The sequence below is a fragment of the Bos grunniens genome, chromosome 3 (assembly GCF_055505025.1).
Source record: "Bos grunniens cultivar Pamir isolate PY7600 chromosome 3, Bosgru_T2T1.0, whole genome shotgun sequence".
Taxonomy (NCBI): domain Eukaryota; kingdom Metazoa; phylum Chordata; class Mammalia; order Artiodactyla; family Bovidae; genus Bos; species Bos grunniens.
The window spans coordinates 109,073,378-109,093,110 of NC_141167.1; the positions used below are offsets into that span (position 1 = coordinate 109,073,378).

The 19,733-nt window shown below is 38.9% G+C and overlaps 1 protein-coding gene across 1 annotated transcript in view; it reads right to left on the reverse strand.

Moving 5' to 3' along the window:
* FCRL4 (Fc receptor like 4) overlaps positions 1 to 11,067 on the reverse strand; it is a 45,451-nt gene extending 34,384 nt beyond the window's left edge. The window contains 1 exon segment of the mRNA XM_086394078.1: positions 11,019 to 11,067. Coding sequence (XP_086250204.1) covers positions 11,019 to 11,067 — 49 coding nt within the window.
* Positions 11,068 to 19,733: the final 8,666 nt, after the last annotated feature.

Below are 19,733 nucleotides of genomic sequence, written 5' to 3' on the forward strand. Positions count from 1 at the left end.
AAGATCTCATTCAAATACGAAGGAGAAATCAAAAGCTTTACAGACAAGCAACAGCTGAGAGAATTCAGCACCACCAAACCAGCTCTCCAACAAATGTTAAAGGATATTCTTTAGACAGGAAACACAGAAAGGGTGTATAAACTCAAACCCAAAACAATAAATAAATGGCAACAGGATTATACTTATCAATAATTACCTTAAACGTAAATGGGTTGAATGCCCCAACCAAAAGACAAAGACTGGCTGAATGGATACAAAAACAAGACCCCTACATATGTTGTCTACAAGAGACCCACCTCAAAACAGGGGACACATACAGACTGAAAGTGAAGGGCTGGAAAAAGATATTCTGTGCAAATAGAGACCAAAAGAAAGCAGGAGTAGCAATACTCGTATCAGATAAAATAGACTTTAAAACAAAGGCTGTGAAAAGAGACAAAGAAGGACACTACATAATGATAAAAGGATCAATCCAAGAAGAAGATATAACAATTATAAATATATATGCACCCAACATAGCACCACAATATGTAAGACAAATGCTAACAAGTATGAAAGGGGAAATTAACAATAACACAATAATAGTGGGAGACTTTAATACCCCCACTCACACCTTGGATAGATCAACTAAACAGAAAATTAACAAGGAAACACAAACTTTAAATGATACAATAGACCAGTTAGACCTAACTGATATCTATAGGATATTTTACCCCAAAACAATGAATTTCACCTTTTTCTAAAGCACACACGGAACCTTCTCCAGGATAGATCACATCCTGGACCATAAATCAAGCCTTGGTAAATTTAAAAAAAAAAATTGAAATCATTCCAAGCATCTTTTCTGACCACAATGCAGTAAGGTTAGGTATCAATTACAGGAGAAAAACTATTAAAAATTCCAACATATGGAGGCTGAACAACACGCTGCTGAATAACCAGCAAATAACAGAATAAATCAAAAAAGAAATCAAAATATGCATAGAAATGAAGGGAAATGAAAACACAACAACCCAAAACCTGTGGGACACTGTAAAAGCAGTGCTAAGGGGAAAGTTCATAGCAATACAGGCATACCTCAAGAAACAAGAAAAAAGTCAAATAAATAACCTAACTCTACACCTAAAGCAACTAGAAAAGGAAGAAATGAAGAACCCCAGGGTTAGTAGAAGGAAAGAAATCTTAAAAATTAGGGCAGAAATAAATGCAAAAGAAACAAAAGAGACCATAGCAAAAATCAACAAAGCCAAAAGCTGGTTCTTTGAAAGGATACATAAAATTGACAAACCATTATCCAGACTCATCAAGAAACACAGGGAGAAAAATCAAATCAATAAAATTAGAAATGAAAATGGAGAGATCACAACAGACAACACAGAAATACAAAGGATCATAAAAGACTACTAGCAGCAATTATATGCCAATAAATGGACAACGTGGAAGAAATGGACAAATTCTTAGACGAGTACAACTTTCCAAAACTGGACCAGGAAGAAATAGAAAATCTTAACAGACCCATCACAAGCACTGAAATTGAAACTGTAATCAGAAATCTTCCAGCAAACAAAAGCCCAGGTCCAGACGGCTTCACAGCTGAATTCTATCAAAAATTTAGAGAAGAGCTAACACCTATCCTACTCAAACTCTTCCAGAAAATTGCAGAGGAAGGTAAACTTCCAAACTCATTCTATGAGGCCACCATCACCCTAATACCAAAACCAGACAAAGATGCCACAAAAAAAGAAAACTACAGGCCAATATCACTGGTGAACATAGATGCAAAAATCCTTAACAAAATTCTAGCAATCAGAATCCAACAACACATTAAAATCATACACCATGATCAAGTGGGCTTTATCCCAGGGATGCAAGGATTCTTCAGTATCTGCAAATCAATCAATGTAATACACCACATTAACAAATAGAAACATAAAAGCCATATGATTATCTCAATAGATGCAGTGAAAGCCTTTGACAAAATTCAACATCCATTTATGATAAAAACTCTCCAGAACCAGGAATAGAAGGAATATACCTCAACATAATAAAGGCTATATATGACAAACCCACAGCAAACTTTATCCTTAATGGTGAAAATTTTCAAGTATTTCCCCTAAAGCCAGGAACAAGACAAGGATGCCCACTTTCACCACTACTATTCAACATAGTTTTAGAAGTTTGGGCCACAGCAATCAGAGCAGAAAAAGAAATAAAAGGAATGCAAATTGGAAAAGAAGAAGTAAAACTCTCACTGTTTGCAGATGACATGATCCTCTACATAGAAAACCCTAAAGACTCCACCAGAAAATTACTAGAGCTAATCAATGAATAAAGTTGCAGGATATAAAATCAACATACAGAAATCCCTTGCATTCCTATACACTAATAATGAGACAACAGAAAGAGAAATTAAGGAAACAATTCCATTCACCATTGCAACGAAAAGAATAAAATACTTAAGAATATACCTATCTAAAAAAACTAAAGACCTATATATAGAAAAGTATAAAACACTGGTGAAAGAAATCAAAGAGGACACTAATAGATGGAGAAATATACCATGTTTGTGGATTGGAAGAATCAATATAGTGAAAATGAGTATACTACCCAAAGCAATCTATAGATTCAATTCAATCCCTATCAAGCTACTTATGGTATTTTTCACAGAGCTAGAACAAATAATTTCACAATTTGTATGGAAATACAAAAAACTTCAAATAGCCAGAGCAATCTTGAGAAAGAAGAATGGAACTGGAGGAATCAACCTGCCTGACTTCAGGATCTACTACAAAGCCACAGTCATCAAGACAATATGGTACTGGCACAAAGACAGAAATATAGATCAATGGAACAAAATAGAAAGCCCAGAGATAAATCCACTCACCTATGGACACCTTACCTTTGACAAAGGAGGCAAGAATATACAATGGATTAAAGACAATTTCTTTAACAAGTGGTGCTGGGAAAACTGGTCAACCACTTGTAAAAGAATGAAATTAGAACACTTTCTAACACCATACACAAAAATAAACTCAAAATAGATTAAAGACCTAAATGTAAGACCAGAAACTATAAAACTCCTAGAGGAGAACATAGGCAAAACACTCTCCGACATAAATCACAGCAGGATCCTCTATGACCTACCTCCCAGAATATTGGAAATAAAAGCAAAAATAAACAAATGGGACCTAATTAAACTTAAAAGCTGCTGTACAACAAAGGAAACTATAAGCAAGCTGAAAAGACAGCCAATGGAATGGGAGAAAATAATAGCAAATGAAGCAACTAACAACTAATCTCAAAAATATACAAGCAACTCCTGCAGCTCAATTTCAGAAAAATAAATGACCAATCAAAAAATGGGCCCAAGAACTAAATAGACATTTCTCCAAAGAAGACATACAGACGGCTAACAAACACATGAAAAGATGCTCAACATCACTCATTATCAGAGAAATGCAAATCAAAACCACTATGAGGTACCATTTCAAGCCAGTCAGAATGGCTGCGATCCAAAAGTCTACAAGCAATAAATGCTGGAGAGGGTGTGGAGAAAAGGGAACCTTCTTACACTGTTGGTGGGAATGCAAACTAGTACAGCCACTATGGAGAACAGTGTGGAGATTCCTTAAAAAACTGGAAATAGAACTGCCTTATGACCCAGCAATCCCAGTGCTGGGCATACACACCGATGAAGCCAGAATTGAAAAAGACATGTGTACCCCAATGTTCATCGCAGCACTGTTTATAATAGCCAGGACATGGAAGCAACCTAGATGTCCATCAGCAGATGAATGGATAAGAAAGCTGTGGTTCATATACACAATGGAGTATTACTCAGCCATTAAAAAGAATACGTTTGAATCATTTCCACTGAGGTGGATGAAACTGGAGCCTATTATACAGAGTGAAGTAAGTCAGAAAGAAAAACACCAATACAGTATCCTAACGCATATATATGGAATTTAGAAAGATGGTAACGATAACCCTGTATGCAAGACAGCAAGAGACATAGATGTATAGAACAGTCTTTTTGACTCTGTGGGAGAGGGAGAGGGTGGGATGATTTGGGAGAATGGCATTGAAACATGTATAATATCATATAAGAAACTAATCACCAGTCCAGGTTCAATGCAGGATACAGGATGCTTGGGGCTGGTGCACTGGGATGACCCAGAGGGATGGTACAGGGAGGGAGCTGGGAGGGGGGTTCAGGATGGGGAACATGTGTACACCCATGGCGGATTCATGTTGATGTATGGCAACACCAATACAATATTGTAAAGTAAAAATAATATATATATATATGTATATATTACTTCTGCAAAAAAAAAAAAAAAGAATTTTCCACAGTTTCTTGTGATCCACATAGTCAAAGGCTTTGGTGTAGTCAATAAAGCAGAAATAGATGTTTTTCTAGAACTCTCTTGCTTTCTCAATGATCCAACAGATGTCGGCAATTTGATCTCTGGTTCTTCTGACTTTTCTAAAGCCAGCTTGGATATTTGGAAGTTCACAGTTCATGTATTGTTGAAGTCTGGCTTGGAGAATTTTAAGCATTGCTTTACTAGCGTGTGAGATGAGTGAAATTGTGTGGTAGTCTGAGCATTCTTTGGCATTACCTTTTTGGGGGATTGGAATGAAAACTGACCTTTTCCAGTCCTGTGGCCACTGCTGAGTTTTCCAAATTTGCTGGTATATTGAGTGCAGCACTTTTGCAGCATCATTTTTAGGATTTGAAATAGCTCTACTGAAATTCCATCATGTCCACTAGCTTTGTTCATAGTGATGCTTCCTAAGGCCCACTTGACTTCCCATTCCAGGATGTCTGGCTCTAGGTGAGTGATCACACCATCGTGATTATCTGGATCATGAAGATCTTTTTTGTACAGTTCTTCTGTGTATTCTTGCCACCTCTTCTTAATATCTTCTGCTTCTGTTAGGTTCATACCATTTCTGTCCTTTATTGTGCCCATCTTTTGCTGAAATATTCCCTTGGCATCTCTAATTTTCTTGAAGAGATCTCTAGTCATTCCCATTCTATTGTTTTCCTCTAGTTTTTTGCACTGATCACTGGTGCTACTGCTAAGTCGTTTCAGTCATGTTTGACTCTGTGTGACCCCATAGACGGCAGCCCACTAGGCTCCACTGTCCCTGGGATTCTCCAGGCAAGAACACTGGAGTGGGTTGCCATTTCCTTCTCCAATACACTGATCACTGAGGAAGGCTTTCTTGTCTCTCCTTGCTATTCTTTGGAACTCTGCATTCAAATGGGTTTATCTTTCCTTTTCTCCTTTGCTTTTGGATTCTCTTCTTTTCACAGCTATTTGTAAGGCCTCCTCAGACAGCCATTTTGCTTTTTTGCATTTTTTTGCCCCTTGGGGATGGTCTTGATCCCTGTCTCCTATACAATGTCACAAACCTCTGTCCATAGTTCATTAGGCACTGTATAAGATCTAGTCCCTTAAATCTATTTCTCATTTCCACTGTATAAGCATAAGGGATTTGAGTTAATGCTTATTTAGTACTAAAAGCATTTGCTCTCTTTCTTACCTTTGTAAGAATTCTGGGTTGGTGGATTTTGTTTTAATTTTACTTACCACAGTTATTACTGTGGTTCTTTCTTATCTGAATGTTTATTTTCTAAGTTTGTAGTTTCAAGGTTGTGAGAGTTAGTAAATGACTGGTGAAGGTACAACTGTGGCATAAAAATTATTCTGAACTGAGGGCATAAGATAAAAGATTCTATTTATTTATTTTTATTCTGAATTCCCTTATCTGCCTAAAAGCAAAGCCACTGAAAACAGTTCAATTGTCATAAATCATCTCCCCAGGAGCAAATAAATGATCATTTCTTATCACCAGATACTGAAAGTCAACACCACAGCTAAACAGACATTGTGACAACACTAGCTTAGCTCCCATCTATTCTTTTAAGGGCCTATTTATCTCTCCTAAAACTTATTTGTTTTCCAGTAAGTGGCCTTCCAGTCAATCCTAAAGGAAATCAACCTTGAATATTCATTGGACGCACTGATACTGAAGCTGAAGCTCTGATACTTTGGCCACCTGATGCAAAGAGCTGACTCACTGGAAAACACCCTGCCTGATGCTGGGAAAGGTTGAGGGCAAGAGGAGAAAGGAGCGACAGAGGATGAGATGGCTGGATGGCATCCCTGGCTCAATGGACGTGAGTTTGAGCAAACTCCGGGAGATGGTGAAGGACAGGGAACACTTCCGTGCTGCAGTACCTGGGGTCTCAAAGAGTCAGACACGACTGAGCAACTGGACAACAACCAGGTGACCTTCTTGCCCTTCTCCCCTTCTTTCCAATCCAGATATTACATAATTCCTGAATTCTAATGCCTCCTTAGGTTATATTTTTCTATGTACTCCTGAAGTTTTGAATAAAAATTTTTCTTTTCTCTTGCCAATCTGTCTTTTGTCAGTTTAATTTGCAACCCTCCATTATAAACATAAGAGGGTAGAAAAAAAAGTTTCCATCTTTGACATAATAAAAGTAATTGCAAACCAAATTAATTCACAAATATCCACGCAAATTTTCTCACTCCTTTAATGCTGCTATCTAGACAGAACAATGCTTTGACAGGCTAATCTTTCATGGTATGTACAATGAAAACTGATTGTTAAAGTGATACTTCTGATTCTGTCAAAGATGCAGTAATTCATGAAGGTGGTAAAAGTTTTGTGAGACCACTGCTCTGATGCCTCCAAAGTCACTGACAAATGTAGTAGAGCAAAATCTGTTAACGACTGAAGAGGGGAAATCAGTGATAGGGACAATACTTGTTTGGCTTCTGAAAGTTAGTCCCAGGGCCCATCTGTTGAGCCTGTTGCCTGCCAATAAGTTTGAAAAACGGAAGCACTAACTGCCCAGCAATGTGACACAGTTCTGAGTAAGGAGATGTCAGAAGAATAAAGCTAGGAGTGAACTAAGGGGTGAGGATTCTGGGAAAAGGCTTTTCCTTTATGATGAAAGGAGAGAAGCATAGCAGGGGAGCTCCTCTGCCGTTTGAGTTTCCTACTGCTCCCTCCCCCTCTTTCCTGCCTTGCACACAGTCATGATGCCTGCAGCTGTGACTGCGATCACATACCAAAAAAAAAAAAAAAAAAAAAATCAATATTTGCTTCATGCTTTGTTCTACAAATTGCCTATGGTAATCTAAATTTTGTGATGTAGAAAACAAAGTAAATTATTTCCATTTATATTATCTTTTTTTCAAAAATAATATCTCAGTGTTGAGGATATGCAGTTTAGCGTAAAATTGTAAGTGGAATCACCTAAGTGTGTTTTTATCTTAGTACATGTCATACTCAGATAAGGACTATCTGTATTTAAAGGTGTATAAGCAATTACTTTTTTTAAAGCTTGAGACTTTTCATGCATGAGTGCTACGTCGCTTCAGCCATGTCTGACTCTTTGTGACCCTATGAACTACAGCCCTCCAGGCTCCTCTGTCCATGGGATTCTCTAGGCAAGAACACTGGAGTGAGTGGCCATGTCCTCCTCCAGGGGACTTTCCTGACCTAAGGATTGAACCCACATCTCCTACAGCTCCTGCATTGCAGGTGGATTTTTTTCTTTTTCCTGCTGAGCCACCAGGGAAGCCCTGAGACTTACCTATTCTCAACTTTTTCCATAAGAAGTGCCCAAATACACCTTAGAATTATATGCAAATGTAATGAAAATACTCTGGGGGCAAAAACTGTAGAGTGACCTGAATGCTTGTTCTAAACAAGAAAACTAAGTGTTCTGTTTGGTTATATAAACATTCACATGTCTCTGCAGACCTTTTTTCTCTCTCTTTCTTTAGAGGTTTGTACAGATATACTATGTCCCCAGCAGGTATGGGACTGTGTTTCTCTTGAAGAGAATAGAAATCTGCCTTATCTGTGTTCCTGGGAAGAGCCTGGGATTGAGGAAATGGAGACTTGGGCAGTGGGTCTTTTTCTAGGGAGAAGGGAAAACTTCCTTTGGTGGACACAGCTTCATTCCTTGCCACACCAAGTAAGCTGCCTCTGCTACACACAGGCAACCCTGTGGCCAGGAGGAGACACATCTTGTCAGGGTCTTTCTGAGGTTGGGACGGAGACAGTGGGTTCTGAGATTACCCACGTCTACTGGCTGACACTCTCTGTATTTTATTTCACCATCATAGGACTTTTAAGAAAGCTTTGTCAAGTTATGATCTCCTCCCAGTTACTTGTGGGAAAAAGTCTGTATCCACGGCACTGAGGGGGAGACTCTTCTGGGAAGTTTCACGGGACACTGCATCAAGGGGCAGTGGCTCCCGCTGGCTGGAGTTAACTGACCATAATCAGCTCCCTGGATAGAGGAGACTTGAATGAATCCTCAGGGACTGCCAAAATTCCTGGAAACAGCTCCCCAAAGAGGCCTGGACTTTCTGCTAAGTAGTAGGATAGGGGCTCAAAGTCATCATGATCTGAGCTTATTAACAGAGAAATATCTACAAAGAATGCTGAAGTTTGGGATTAGTTGGTTGCACTTGCTTAGGGGCAGTGATTTGTCAGAGGCTTCCCAGGTGACTCATGGTAAAGAATCCGCCTGCCAATGCAGGAGCCACAGAAGACATGGCTTTGATCCCTAGGTGGGGAAGAACCCCTGAAGGAGGAAATGGCAACCCACTCCAGTATTCTTGCCTGGGAAATCGCATAGACAGAGGAGCCAAGCAGGTTGCAGTCCACGGGATCAAAGAGTAGGACATGACTGAAGCAGCTGAGTATGAGCATGCAACTGATCTGTCAAACTGGGGGAAATATGGAGAAGCCAGCAAGTTGTTTGCACCTCTACCTCCCTTACTGAGGTAATAGTTTATTTCTATGCTTCCCCCCTCAGGAGTCTATGCATTCTGTCAGATCAGCTAGAATTGCACATCAGAAGGAGATACACCTTCTCCTTGAATTCCATGACATATATCCCAGGTCCTCCTCCAAGATCATCCAGCACAACAGCAAGTTTGGTCCTGGAGTGTGACCCCCAAACTCTTAGGGTCAGAGTCCTAAGACGTGTTTTTATCTGCCCGTAGTCCTCAAGAAAAGGATGCGGGCATGACAAGGTCCCTTTTGACAAATATTTGAGATACAGGATGGCTGTTAGGACATCCAGAAATGTAAAGAGAAAGGAAAAGAAGGACTTACCAAGTGGTCCACTGACTGGAGCTGCTGCAAGAGAGTAAAGAGTCAGGTGTCAGCACAAGACAATGAGTCCCAAACCATTTCACCCTGAGAGCCCACCTGCCACTTTCAACTTCCCCCCAAAAGGAGGAAAAACACGCGCAGATCCACCCACCCTGGAGAAACAAGATGATGTCATGGTCAGAGTCTCAGGCTGCAGACTCAGGTGGAAACAGGTTTGAATTTTAGCTGTGTGACCCTGGGCAAGCTACATAGAACCTCCAAGCCTCAATTAATTTCTTCATCTGTAAAATTAGGACCATCGAAGTTACCTCGTGGCCTTATTTTAAGAAGTTAAATTAGTAAGTTGTTAGTTAAGGGTTGCTAGAATTATTTTTTAGCATAACTGTGGCTGCTGCTGAGGCTTAGCTTTGCTATCTTCTTGCCTGGAGTGTTTTTCTCCTACCTCAGTATGAAGCAAAAGCAAATTACACCCATGCATTAAAGCCCAGGTGAAATTCCATCTCTTCCATGAAGCCCTCTGAGATACGTCTATGCCACCGCACCATCACTTTTCTTTTGATTTAGAACTCCTCGCATTTGAGTTCACATGAAATGTTCGGGATGGGGAACACATGTATACCTGTGGTGGATTCATTTTGATATTTGGCAAAACTAATACAATTATGTAAAGTTTAAAAATAAAATAAAATTGGAAGAATAAAAAAAAAAAAAAAAAAAGAAATCCTCAACTGGACATGCCGTATGGGGCAATGTTTAAAAGCATAACTACACTGTCAGATTAGAGGTTTGAATCCTGACTCTGCCACCTAACAGCTGCATGAAACTTAAGGCAAGATGTCATCTCCTTGCCTTAGTTTCCTCACCCATAAAACAGGATTTATAACAGTTCCAGCTCTTCATTTGTTAAAGAATTAGATACATTAACACAATGAGATATTCTTAGAAGACTATCTGACACAGGGTTATCAGCAATAATTAATTATCATCACATATTATCCTATAACCCATTGTGCAATATTTTTCTTGTATTGCCAGTTCAAATACTCTTGATTTCCTTATCAGAGTGTCAATTCTTGAGGACAGAGGCTATGTCTTCCATGTTCTGCATCCTCTGCATTGCCCAACACTGTGCTATGCCCCATGTAGCCACTCATTCACTATTTACTGAATTCCTATAATGCGCCAGTCACACTAATAACTCTTCCCTTCTTAATTAGAGCCTGGAGATATAGCTGAGAACAAGGCAAACACGTTTAACAAAATTCATTGTACAAATGACTGGCTAGTCTTTATTTCCCAAAGCTTGAACTACTAGAGATTCAGTGTCTCATTTGGATAGATATTAGCAAGTAACACAGAAGCAGGGAAGCAAAATCAAAGGAAAACTTCTCATGCTCTTTGCAAACATTAGAACAGATTTGATCTCTTAATACAGAGAAAGAAGTAACTATTCTCAGCAGAAGATCATTCTACATCAGTCCATGGTCAGAACATGGCCCTTTCACAAGGGTGTCAGTTCATCTTTTACTCTTGGTCTTCGTGATCTGTGGTTAGAGAGGTAATAAAATCTAATTGTAGTTTTTTTTACATGGAAAAATAAGTTCACTTTTTGGAGAGTAAAAGGAATTTTTCAAATAAGCAATTAAAAGCAAATGAACACATTTTTGGAAATAATTTTTTCCCTATCATTCCATTAAATTGATATCTTTCTCCTTTGTTCATTTTCTGCTGTTCTAAATGGGAGTAAAATCTCTTTTTTCAGCAGCCAGCCCAGAGAACCTATTTGTCTATGGAGAGACTCAGTTTTCCCAGGGAGCAGACTTCCCCCCACCACTTACCGAGGACCAAGAAGGATGCCCACAGCAGCACGGAAGCCTCCTCTAGCATCCTGAGGAGCATCTCATAGGAGACAAGCCAGTTCCCAGCACTGGGGAATGAGTTCAGCGATACTCTCTGAGTATCGCTGCTCAAATTAATGAAGTGAAAAGGGGAAGTGGAGGAATCCTTCTTTAAATACCAAATAGCACATTACCCTGTGTGAGAAAATTTCAATGATGAAAGTCAACCTTTGATCACAATATTTAAGAACTGCTCAGATATCTTGGTATGAATAGCTTCTCAAGGCTTTAGTTGTCTTATTTTCAGAAACCTGCAGACTCTGTCTTCTGGGAAAACTGTAACTTATCCTCTCTGCTACCAGATATCAGGTAAGACTGCAGTCCAGTTGAGATCCACATAATCCAAGGATGTGGCTGTATCATTCCAGTGTTGAAAAACTTCCCATTCAATGCAGAAATGACCCTTGATGAACTCTACTGGGCCACCTCCAGATAACCATTTATATAGGACAAAGTATCTGAATCATAAGACAACTTGTACCTTGTCTGACCTTTATGAAAATTCCCTGGTTCGTTTGTCTCAAATGAAGATACAGACTGATCTGAGAAGGCTGCAAAGAATAAATTACAGCCCCATCATGCTGTTCCTGGAGAACGGACTGTGAAATTTTTTAAGATCCTAGAATCCAAAATTTGCTACAAGAATGTCTCGACCAATATATATTAATTACATAAGTATAGCTCAGTTGGTAAAGAATCCTCCTGCAATGCAAGAGACCTTGGTTTGATTCCTGGGTTGGGAAAATCCACTGGAGAAAACATAGGCTACCCACTCCAGTATTCTTGGGCTTCCCTTGTGGCTCAGCTGGTAAAGAATCCACATGCAATGCGGGAGACTCCTGTTTGATTCCTGGGTTGGAAAGACTCCCTGGAGAAGGGAAAGGCTACCCACTCCAGTATTCTGGTCTGGAGGATTCCATGAACTTATTCCAGGGGGCTGCAAAGAGTCGGACACGACTGAGCCACTTTCACTTTCAGGCATAGTGCCAGGAGAATAGTGGCAAGCAAGACTCAATAAGCTTTCATCCTAATGGGGAGACAGTAAAGCCGACAGGAAGTTAAATAGAATGAAAAGTGCTCTGATAGTCCAAAAGAATGGAAATCTGACCCAGTTCTGGAGAATCAGGAGAGGTTTCCCATGGAAGAGACATCCAAGTAGACTGAGAGATGAGTGTGGTCAAAGGCGGAGGCAGTCACATCACTGTCATCATCACACTCATAGTATCTGTGACTAAATGACCCCTGGCCTTCTTAGGAGGGGAAGATAACAGATGTAGGATGAATTAGGTGAATGGTCCGTATTTTTCTCATAATCACATTTTTCTATATTCATACTGTTGTTTCTCTAATTAGGAATTGTATTGGACATCAATTCCAGGCAATGTCCATGACCTTAGAAGTATCACAAAATAAATAAAATGCATCTTCTTTAAAGACTTTGTAAAATGTGGTAAGGATCAAAGTATTCATAGACACAAGGCACCATGGGAACATAAAGAGTGTCAAGGTGACACTTAGGTCCTTTATCACCTGGCTCTGTGACCTATCACCTTCCAACTGTCACTATTTGTCTCAGGAGGGGTGAGGCATGGATTCAGATCTTGTCCCCACCTCTTATTAGTTGTATGACTTTACAACTAATACAACCTAAAGTACTTAACCTCTTTAGGTCTCAGATTCAACACTGGTAAAAACAAGATAAATATTATATTCACTTAAAGGGCTTCCCTGGTGGCTCAGACAGTAAAAAACCTGCCTGCAGTGCAGGAGACCTGGGTTCAATCCCTGGGTCAGGAAAATCCCCTGGAGGAGGAAATGGCTACCCACTCCAGGATTCTTGATGGGAAATCCTATGGACAGAGGAGCCTGGCAGACTACAGTCTATGGGGTTGCAAAGAGTTGGACATAACTGAGCGACTAACACTTTCTTTCAAAGGGGATGTTGCTACTGTCATGTGTATGAATGAGATAATGATGTAAAACTCATGGCCCAGTGCTAAGCACAATGTAAGCATTCAATAAATCACTATTATTATTTTAGTGCTATGAACTAGAAAGCACTTTATAATTGATACAGTATTCTACAAAGAGTATTTTATACTAAGTACTTCAATATTATTGATTCTGGGTAGAGGGGAAGCTGAAATCACATCTTCTGTTTTCTTGTTTTTGGCACCAATTTTGATGAATGAAGGCTATTTAATTAGCAAATAAAATTTTATATTTATGACATTACAAAAGATGTCCAAGCACAAAAATCACATTGACAACCATTATGTAAAAGTTTACATAGTTTAAGTCAAGTACTATTTTTGTTGTGTTTAAGTCACTGCTATAAAGGTATATTATTGTTATCATAACTATAGTTTCATCTCAAAACATCAACAAATACTACAATTTATTAGGCAGTTGCTTAAACAATCAAGAACAACTTTTAGATTTTATATTAGTGATAAACAGTAATATTTATATTTACTGACAATGTAAGAAACTGATCTTTTTCATGTATGAAAAAATATTTAAAACTCTGCTTTTTAAAAATAAATTTTTAATTTTGGAATAATTTTATATCTACAGAAAAATTGCACCGATAGTACAGAGTGTTCCTATGTATCCCTCATCCATTGTCTCATGTTATAGTGGTGCATCTGTCAAAACAAAGAAACCCTGATTGGTATATTACCTTTTTAAAATTTTTACTGGCGTAAAATTGTTTTACAACATTTCTGCTGTACAATGAAGGAATCAGCCGTATGTATACATGCATCCCCTCCCCCGTGAACCTCACTCCCACCCCCATGCCCATCCCACTCCTCTGGGTCATCCCAGAGCACACACTGAGCTCCCTCAGCTGTACAGTGGCTTTGTCCCACTAGCTATCTATTTTACACATGGTAGTGTGTGTATATGTCAATTCCCAATCTGTCCGCCTCCCCTTTCCCCACTGTGTCCACATGCCTGTTCTCTACGTCTGCATCTCCATTTCTGCCCTGCAAATGGGTTCACCTGTACCATTTTTCTAGATTCTATATATATGCATTAATTTTAACTTCACACTTTACTCAGATTTTACCATTTTTTCCTTTAATATCCTTTTTCTCTTTGTAGTATCCAATCTAAGATACCACATTACATTTGGATACTCTGTTTAGTCTACCCTGGTCTGTGACAGCTTCTCAGTCTCTGTTTTTCATGACTTTTAAGGATTATTGGCCAGATACCCTATAATGCTGTTTCATCTGTGTTTATCTGATGTTTTTCTCAGGATTCGACTAGGGTTATGAGTTTGCAGAAAGAATGCCACAGTGTGCTTCTCATCACTTCATATCAAGGGATACACAACATCAACATGTCTTACTGCAAGTAGTGCTTATCTCCGTCACTTGGTTATGGTGGTGTTTGCCAGTTTTCTTCAAGGTAATGTTACTATTTATCCCTTTCCATCCTTTAGTGTTTGGAAGCAAGTTCCTAAGTCCAACCCACACTCAGGAAGTGGGGTTGAGAGGGTGTTAAGTTCCACTTTTGTAAGGAAGATTTGTCTTTTGGTCCTCATTATTTATTTATTTGTCTCTGTGTGTTCATTCATTCATTCAATCTTTGTTTATATCACTATGAACTCATGTGTATTCACTTTATACTTTAGGTATAATCTAATGCTACTTTATCTCATTGCTTAAAATATTTCTGCTTTGGCCATTGGGAGCTCTTGCAATTGCATGGACAGGTTCCTCTGTCCATGGGGTTTTTCAGGCAAGAGTACTAGAGTGGGGTGCCATTGCCTTCTCCACAATGAAGTATTATGTGATGTATATACACAAGGAAGTATTATGCGTATGTATATATGTTCATATATATATATATGGATACATACATATGTATATATGTTCATATATATATATGGATACATACATATATATATATGATACATAAAGGCACAAGGAAATACTACTCAGACATAAAGAAGAATCAAATCTTGCCATTTGTGACAATATGGGAAGATCCAGAGGGTATTATGCTTAGTGAAGTAAGTCAGACAGGGAAAGATGAATATTGTTTTATTCACTTATATGTGAAATCTAAAAAACAAATGAACAAATGTAACTAAACATAAATAGTCATAGATAGAGAGAACAGAAAGTGGTTCACAGAGGGAAGAGGGGTGAGGGGGCGGGGAAGAGAAATAGATGAGGAAGAGTAAGAAACAAACTTCCAGTTTCAAAATAAATGAGCCATGGGTATGAAATGAACAGTGTGGAGAATATAGTCAATAATTATGTAATATCTTTGTATGGTAACAGATGATAACTAGATTTATCATGATGATCATCTTGAAATGTATGGAAACATCAAATCACTATGTTCTATGACAGGAACTAATTGTATTGTAGGTCAATTATACTTCAAAAACATACAAATGCATAGAAATGTGATCAGATTTGTAGTTACCTGAGATGGGGGAGGGATTTGTGAGGGGGAATTGGATAAAGGTAGTCAAAAGATACAAACTCTCATCAAAAGGAAACAAATTTTTTTTCAACTAAGATCACAACACAGCATGTGGGATCTTAGTTCCCCAACCAGGAGTCAAACCCATGTCCCCAGTGTTGAAAGCACAGAAACTTAACCACTAGACCACCACAGAAAGTCCCTCTATTTCTTTAATTTTTCAGTTAAATCAAATAATAAATGTTTACTAACCTTATAATCATTATTTCATGATATATGTAAGTTAAATCATTATGCTGTACACATTAAACTCATGATGTGTGCATGCATGCTCAGTCACTCAGTGAGGTCTGACTCTTTAGGCGACCCCATGGACTGTAGCCTACAGGCTCCTCTGTCTATGGGATTTCTCAGGCAAGAATATTGGAGTGGATTGCCATTTCTTCCCCCAGGGGATCATCCCAACCCAGGGGTCAAATCTGTGTTTTTGCATTTACGGCATTGGCAGGGAGATTCTTTACCATTGTGCCACCCGAGAAGCCCTAAACTTAAACAGTGCTGCATGTCAGTTATATCTTCATAAAACTGGAAGAAAAAAAGGCAAATGGTCACAATATTTAGTTTTGTTGTTTTATAAGGATAAACAGCTATTTGCAAATGTAAGCATCTCTGATCATGGGTAAAAAGTTCACACAGTGGTTTTCATATTCAGGAGAATGACTTAGATATTTGGAATTCTGGCATTCCTACATTGCCATATTTGTTTTTCACTGTTACATTGCCTTACTGTTTAGTTATTTCTATTTGAAACTCAAGCTCAACTATCATGTTCATTGGAAAAGGACAATTTAACCATGTTAGTTTATTTTCAGACATTTTTTTCTAAATTTACTTTTCAACTCCATAATTAGAGTTATATAGTTTGGGTCATCCCTTTTATTTCTAGAAACTGATTTCAGTGAATGGGATCACAATTTTGGGTAATTATAATACTAATGGGGCTTCCCAGGTGGCTCAGTTGGTAAAGAATCTGCCTGGAATGCAGGAGATCCCAGTTCAACTCCTGGGTCAGGAAGTTCCCCTGGAGAAGAGATAGGCTACCCAGTCCAGTATTCTTGGACTTCTCTGGTGGCTCAGATGGTAGAGAATCTGCTGCAATGCAGGAGACCTAAGTTCAATCCCCGGGTTTTGAAGATCCCCTAGAGGAAGGCCACTCCAGCATTCTTGCCTGGAGAATCCCCATGGACGAGGAGGCTGGCAGCTACATGTAGTCCATGGGGTCGCCAAGAGTCGGACATGACTGAGCGACTAAGCACAGCACAGCACATAATACTAATGAATGTTTCCCTGAGAAATTGTGTTTACATGTATTTAATCATCCACTAAAAAACCAAGTATTTGACATAATCTTTGGTGAGGAGCCAAGGTCAATGACATGAATGAGTTTCTTTCAGTTCTCTATGGTATCATGTCACAAGTAAGTCACCTAAAATTCATGTATGAATGACAACTATACTCTGCCTCTTATTCATCAAGTAACATGGCTAGTCTTTCTGTGATCCTAATCTCAGGAATATATCTGGCTTATGGTTTTAATTACTGAGTTTGAGATGTGTTCTGTTTCAGCATAGAGTGATTTCTTATGAATGGTGCAATGATCAAATTTAGTTCCTTTTCATTGCAAATCATAAGTTCAGTATTAGCACTGACCACTGTAAGAGCACATTTATGTTTTTCTTACTAATTTTGACCAGGCTATATTCAACTTTGGGCTTCCCAGGTGGCTCAGTGGTAAAGAATCCACCTGTCAATGCAGGAGACGCAGCGTATGCAGGTTCCATCCCTGGGATGGGAAAAGCCTCTGGAGAAGATGAGGGCAACCCACTCCAGGATTCTTGCCTGGGAAAACCAACAGACAGAGAAACCTGGTGGCTTACAGTCCATGGGATCACAAAATAGCCAGATACGACTGAGTGACTGAGCACATATTAACTTTTCAAGACTTGTGGTAGATGCAAAAATAGCCACAGACTCTTCCCCAACCTGCATCTGTGACCTTATAATGTGACTTGGTAGCTTCTCTCATGAAAGAGGGAAATCTGTTTCTTTATCTCTTGAATCCAGTCTGGCCTAATGTCTTGCTTTGGCCAATAAAAAGTGGCAGAAGCAATGATATGAAAATCATGAATGTCTCAAGAGGTTTTGCATGCTTCTGCCTTCACTGCTTAAACCAGACAGCCCAAACCCAATCATCAGGTGACAGCAGAAATGCATAAGAGAACCCAGCCAATAACTGTTGAGCACTGCCTAGGCTGAAACAGCTGTCGAGATAAACCCAAGCCAAGTGTTGATTTAAACCATTAGGTTTTAAGGTGATTTGTTACATAGATTTACTATCCAATGGCTTTTCCCGGTGGTTCAGTGGTAACGAATCTGCCTACAATGCAGGAGACACAGGAGATGTGGGTTCGATCCCTGGGTTGGGAAGATCCCCTGGAAGAGGGCTTGATAACATACTGCAATATTCTTGTCTGAAGAATCCCATGGACAGAGTAGCCTGGTGGGCTACAGTCCAGTGAGTCACAAAGAGTCAGACATGACTGAATCGACTGAGCATGCGTGCATGCACTGTCTGATGTGATTTATCTCAATACACTATTAGCATCAGGACCAAACCTTTTAGTTCCACCTTAATTCTTAAAGATATTGAAGTAAATAGTTATTCCAGGTGGTGGTAGTATTTATCTTTATACTTTTATAAACTGCTGTAAAAATGCCATGCATCGGTTAAAAATTTCACACACTTATCCTTTCAGCTCTTAAATCATATCTTCAACTTCCTGAACATCAGCCAATGCTTAATTCTCTTCAGGAAACACAATATTTTTGCCCTCAAGAAACATTCTTTTATAGATTTACCCTCTGTGAAAGTTCTTGTACTTAGAAAACTTTTTGTTTCTTATTGAGCATGTAGCTGCATTTCATAGTGGTAATATTTAATTTATGAACACTAAAAAGAGGCCCTCTTTAAAGTTCAGCCTTTTATTTTTTAGTTCATTAAGTTCTTCAATGTGCATCTTTCTCTAGTCTGCCATAATTCTTGCTATAGTCTGTTTTACAGTAGTAACTTTATTTGTATCTAATCAAAAAATACACACTTTGGAAGTTTTCTGGTGGTCTAGCGGTTAGGATTTGGCACTGTCACTGCCAAGGCCTGGGTTCAATCCCTGATCAGAGAACTGAGATCGTGCAAGTCACAGGGCTTGGCCAAAAGAAAAAAAAAAAAAAAAGATACTTTATTTGCATGGCTGTATAGGACATATATATGGGTCAGTTAGTCATATTTTAAGATGACTGAGTTAGTGGTGCTAGCAGACTCTTGTCATTTGCTTTATTTGATGTCTTGAGTACAACACACCGTTCTTATCATCACTTTGATTTCCGTTCAGGTGGACTCACCTGATGCATGGTCTTGGTGAGGAATAGTGCAGTGTATCCTTTTAAAAGCCTAATGAACAAGACTATTCCATCCCCCATTCCTGTGCTGTCAAGAGGTAGATGTGCAACCCATGCTCAGCCTGTTAGTCCTCTACCCTAGGACTTTGCAGTTTGAGCTGGTGGTATTAGGGTATGGGGTTGCTGCAGTGGACAGATCAGTGGTAGACCACATTTCTGTAGCATGACATTTGCTGTGGGCTCTACTGCTTGGGCCGCTTACTTTCTTGTTCCTATCCATTTCCTAAGCCTAGTCATTCCACTTTCGGAGTCGCTAATACACTTTCAATTAAATATCCCCATTTTGAAAAGTGAGCCAGAACTGATTTCTGTTCTAGAACAAAAAACCCTGACTAAAATATTATCTGAAGACTGGAGAAGAGAAGTGGGCTTTCTGTAGTCTATTCCATTGATTAGACTATATGAGTGTATGTAGGGTTCTTTGCATCTGCCTGTGTTTGGAAAAAGGTGGTAGCAGTAACATGGGTAAAACTCACTAAAGACTTCTTGATAAATTGTATTTTGGAATGTCTGTAAGGAACAGTCCTTTCCATAACAATGATGATAATAGCAATCCAAATATAAAAATTGCCACTTATTATATGCCTTCTTTACAATAGGCATTTATTTCTTAGAAGATCTCAATCTTATAACAACCCTATAAGAACAATTACTCCCATTTTATAGATAAGATAACTGAGGTTCAGAGAGGAT